The sequence below is a fragment of the Porites lutea genome, chromosome 11 (assembly GCF_958299795.1).
Source record: "Porites lutea chromosome 11, jaPorLute2.1, whole genome shotgun sequence".
Classification (NCBI taxonomy): domain Eukaryota; kingdom Metazoa; phylum Cnidaria; class Anthozoa; order Scleractinia; family Poritidae; genus Porites; species Porites lutea.
This window is the reverse complement of record NC_133211.1, coordinates 10,365,966-10,371,239: the sequence shown is the minus strand read 5'-3', so window position 1 is coordinate 10,371,239 and position 5,274 is coordinate 10,365,966. Positions and strand designations below refer to the sequence as shown.

The window sequence follows — 5,274 nt, the reverse complement described above, 5'->3', positions numbered from 1 at the left end:
CTTCAATGAGCTACACAAAGACCAAGCATACTATTAACCGACTAATATACAGGGCGGGGGCAGCTGTAGTGTCAACCCTTATATAAGTATATCGAGATTAAAATATACATATATAATAGTTATGTTATTCTTAATCGTCCATGTGAGTGTGGTCCTGAATAGGCCAGGGATAACTCTAAAGGTCATAATAATCTCTGTTATTATTATCATCATTAGAAGACGTCATAGAACATTGCTTTTATTTTATGACATCACAATGACTCACTTGCTACGGCAGCTGTAGCTGTCGTTGGATCAATTTTCATGGCACGAGTGTTTGATGAAGCCAACGGTGATGCAGACATCGCCCCCATTGTTGATGTAGTCATTTCTGCCATTGCAGGTGTGGTCATTTCCACCATTGTAGATGGACCCACTTCTATCACTGCTGATGTAGTCATGGCGGCCATTGTTGATGTGGTCATCGCAGGCAATACTGGTGTACTCACTTCTGTTTCTGTTGTTGTAACCATGGCAGGCATTTCTGATGTTGTCATTGACGCCATTGTTGTTGTAGTCATTTCGACCAAGGTAGATGTGCTTACTTCTGTCAATACTGATGTTGTCATTCCTTCCATTGCAGAAGTGGTCATTTCCACCATTGTAGGAGGACCCACTTCTATCACTGCTGATGTAGTCATGGCGGCCATCCTAGGCATTTCTGATGTTGTCATTGACGCTATTGTTGTTGTAGGCATTTCAGCCATCGTTGAAGTGATCGTCGGGATGAGTGTTACAGGACCTTCCACTCCTCTTTCAGTGTGTCGACTAAACATCCCACTCTCCGGATCCACATCATCGGTCGACTTGTAAGCCCAAACAATGTAAACTTGCACCCCTTGCTGAAATCCACAATAAACATGACTCAGAGTAAACACTTTGAGTCCATAATATGGGTCAGCAGAATGATATTTTCTTCTTTCTCAGCCGTTCTGCGTGTTTCCTCGCATTGAAAGAAACAAAGAGGAATTTGTCATCTTTTTCGATTACTACGTTAACTGGTCATCGCAAGAACAAAATTCAGCATATTTCTCATTGGCTGGGAATGATTTGAAATGATTTTAAAAACCTGTTGAAAACCGGAAAGGTATCGACTCACTCTCGCTCTCTGCGGCAGGATAAGCTCAGTCGGTAGAGCGCTTGACTACAGAGCGGGAGGTCGCCGGGTCAATTCTCGGGGGCGGGCCAATACTCAGGGTCTTAAAATGACTGAGAAATGAAGGTGCTTCCTTTGCATGTACTGCAAGCGGCTAGACCTTTGCGTGGCTTGGATGACCATGTACGTAAAATGGTGCATGGTACTGCCCCAACTTGGAGACGTAAAAATAGTGTCCCGAATTAGTACTTTCGTGCTAAATACATTGGTACTCAAATAAAGTGCTTTAGTTATTTATTTATTTATTCATTTATATATTTATTTATCCGGGGGAGGGGGAAGGAAAGACGCCAAAGGGTATTGCGGAATAAAACGTTTGAATGTATCCACCCAGGAATTGGCACCTTATTTCAGGCGTTCTAGCCGTTGCTGCTTCTTACAAAGTAAATCTTACCTCAATAGCAATATCGTTTGAGTCACTTGTATTTCGCTTGCGGTAAAATTTTAACGTTGTTACACCGCTCTGTTCATTTGAGTTGATCAACACCCAATCTTGTTGAGAATCCTCCGGAGGTTGTTCAGTGCCATTGGTGAAATAATCCTAATTGGAGGCAAAAATATGCGGATTATAAGAGACCCTGTAAAGACAGACAGTTATTTAGTAACGCGTTAGTTAAAGGAGACTGCAACGTCTATAAAAAACAGCACACTGAAAGTTATTGAAGGAGATCCATACGCGAAAGTCCTAGCTCATTTGCTGGTGGAGGCCTCGTACCCGTGGTCTAATTGCCAAACCCAAGAAGGTGCAGTTCACATTAGGTGCCCGAGTACCAGTACCTGGATACTGCCAAAAAATGGTCTCGGGACATGTAACGTCCCTCTATTTCCTGTGTGATGCTATTTTGAGAGGTGTGCGTAGCAGGAAGTTTTGGGTACCGGTATGCAAAGCAATGGATTGCCTCGGAACTAACAAAGAAAGTGTTCACACAGAGAACCAGTATTCACTTAATGTCCGAGTAGAAGGTTTGGTACTCGGATACCAGTACCGTTCTCGAATTCTTATACATGCAGTAGTGTATGTCTCTAAACATGGTCACGTGATAAATAGCCCATGAAGTAGCATGAGATATTGACCCGACAGATCAGTGGAGTTTAAAATTTTGAAAAAGGACTGAGTGTTTTTACACTTAGCAAAAAGATGTGGAGGTCGCACTATATGGGATTTCACTTGAGTAACCTTTTTTGTAGTTTTAAACGTACTGGTTTTTTTTGTTTGTTTGTTTTGTTTGTTGTTGTTTTTTTAAAGTTTCCGGAATCGCCACAAAAAACAGGAAAACCTGTGTGATATTGAAGTATACTACAGTCTCGATCACGATATTGGGACATTGGCGTCGTGGTCCCAAAAGAGAACTGCGATAATTTATTTATTTTCTTTTTCTTTGAAAGGTTGAACTAACGAGCCGATCAAATGCCTAAAAACAAACTAAATTTTACATTGTCCTAAAAAACCAGCGGGTCTGCTTAACATACACTAAGCCATAAACCCTCGGTTGTGCGTCTAGGAAAAAGGCCAAAATGGTTGACAATGCAAGGTTTAACATATTTTATGCGTGATATGATATTTTTGGGCCCATAGTTTTTTTTAAACGCACGAACACCTGTGTGTTATCCAGGGATAATACTCTCACATTCGCGAGTGATTTTAATTATAGTCCGGAAATTCGTAAGCCCATGCATTCATAATCAGGGTCTTAACCGGCTGCACGTTTCACGATGACTTGGTTCAAACAATCGTAGTTCCCATGGTTACCTATAAACAGTTATGCTTTTGGGCATCGAGAGTTGAGTGATAACAATAATGCACGGAATTACTGGTTTCAGTGATTTTTTAGAGCTAGTGTATTGGAAAATGGAAATTTATAAGCACATTTATGATGTTCTTGGCATTATTAAAAACCAAGAGATATTAAAACTTCAGAGCAGCTATGTTTTATGAGCCGAAATATCATGCCCTACGGGAAGAAACCGTCATCTGTTCGGCTTATTAGATAGCCTCGTTGGCTATCTACCTTCTCAAAGCGCGCTCACTGAGAAACTGTGAAATATCCGTCTTGCTGTGGTAAAGCATTCAATACTCATATTAGTCATCTGTAACAGGATGGAAATTACTCCAGTGGAAGAAATGATTGTACGACGTTCGTTGATTTCGTGTTTCAGGTTAATGAACCACGAAATAATGACTCTCACGCAAGTTTAAAAAAAAAGTGGTATATTATTAAGTTTGTTTCATTGTTTGCCTGATTGTGTAGTCGTTTTTGCGTTCTCATATTTTGGAACTATTTGTTGTATATCTTCATGTTCAATTGTAGTGTAAATATATGCCTCTCATAAACTCGATACTGTTGTGAAGTGTTGAGGGAGGGGAAGCTTCAGTGAGAGAGTATGTAAAACTTTCAGTGAAGAAGAAGCTGAAATGTGATGAAAACCTCGCTACCTCTTCTCTGAGCAAGCAAGTTGCTCAACTAGTCACTCCCATTTCACAAAAATATGTCTCTTTAGTTTGAGTATTGGTGTGTTATCGACTGAGAGCCGGGTTACTGCAAATAGTAATAAAGAAACTTTCCGTGCACCGACGGGCCGTGAGCTCAGTTTTGAATAATTTATGATATGAACTGTAAAAATGGTTATCAGAGTTGCAGATCGAACGGTAAAGTACAAGTTCCTCAAAAAATATTCTCTGTGGTTAGCACCACAGCGGGAAGTTGATGAACACATTTCCTTCATGACAGGCAATTTCACTATAAAACTGAAAAAAAGTAATCATGAAAAGTATGTTTTTTTTTCCGAGATAAAGGCGACTTTTCAAGGTTTTCAATTCATTTAGAAAGATACCTTATAAGCAACACGTTAAACAAGAAATGTAAATTTGGGCAGTTTTCCCCAAATGGCCAAAAACTCTGAAAAAACCTGAATATTAGTCCCTCGGTTCACTCACTTTTCAAAAGTCGTCACATTTTAAATGCCGTCCATCATGGGAAAATCGACGGAAATCGTCAAAACTAAGACATTTTCACTTTGGCAAGTAGTTTAAAGAGAGCAAAATTCTTCACTTACCCGCAGATAACCAGTTCCATTACTCAACACCCCTCCTACGGCAACATCATAGCCCACCATTCCGGTTACGCTTGCATTTAAAGAAAAGCCAAACCCGACCCATCCTGTGGCGCTTGCTTCCACTAAAAATTCTAAAGTATCTGCTGATTCATTGAAATGGTAAGAAACATTGTAGGCTCCATTGTTTATGATGATAGCGTTAGAAAACATATAACTGCTTGTTATACAAACAACAAATAACGACAATAGGTAAACTTGTAAAACCGCCATTGCAACTTCACGCCGTCGCTTGTTAACAGAATGACTATGTACTTTAAGGATACACCTAACATTTATTCCGTGTTTTTTTCCTTTCTCTCTGTTTCAAAATCATTACGCAAGACCAATATTCTTTTGTTTCTATTTTTCCTCAAATAAAAAAATAATCTGAATGCAATGCAGGTGGTATCACGAATGTATTTTATGTAAATAATTATCACGTAATAACATAAGAATTGTCCGTAAAATCTTTAGTTCACAGTCAAGAATTAAGTATACTGTAGTGGTGAATAACTTCTGAATGAACAATTTTACGTGCACTTTGCGACCTGTAAATGGAGACTTTCCTGGTAGTTATTCCCCAATATAGTTACATTTTTCTCGAACCTTAAATAGGGTATCGTTTTTTACCTTGTTGGCTTTGTGTCTTTGGTTTGATCCTTAGATAGGGTAACTCAAGTAATAATGGATGGTTTAGTTTGTTATCCTTTCCATTTTGTGGAAAAAAATAATTCTGAACACGCTCGGGAGAATTGCAAGGTCTTACGAGTTGTACACAGGGAAGGAGAATTTTTTACTATCCCCACGGTATTTGCTTTAGAGGGCTCCATAGAAAAAAATTGTTTTAAGATGGAGTGATACTCCTTTTGTTCCTATATGGGACCAAATCAAGAGAGAAGAAAGGACCAAATAGCCAGCAGCCGGCTCAGTGTATCAGCCCAAGTGAGTTTTATAAAAACGGTTACATACGAAGGTATTGGACAGCG

At 39.4% G+C, this 5,274-nt stretch overlaps 1 protein-coding gene across 1 annotated transcript; it reads right to left on the bottom strand.

Moving 5' to 3' along the window:
- Window positions 1-251: 251 nt before the first annotated feature.
- Window positions 252-4,573, bottom strand: LOC140953193 (uncharacterized). The gene is made up of 3 exons (XM_073402693.1): window positions 4,250-4,573; window positions 1,590-1,736; window positions 252-881 (listed from the first exon to the last, which is right to left on the bottom strand). The coding sequence occupies exons 1-3, from the start codon at window positions 4,517-4,519 to the stop codon at window positions 252-254; spliced, it is 1,047 nt and encodes a 348-aa protein (XP_073258794.1). The 5' UTR covers window positions 4,520-4,573.
- Window positions 4,574-5,274: the final 701 nt, after the last annotated feature.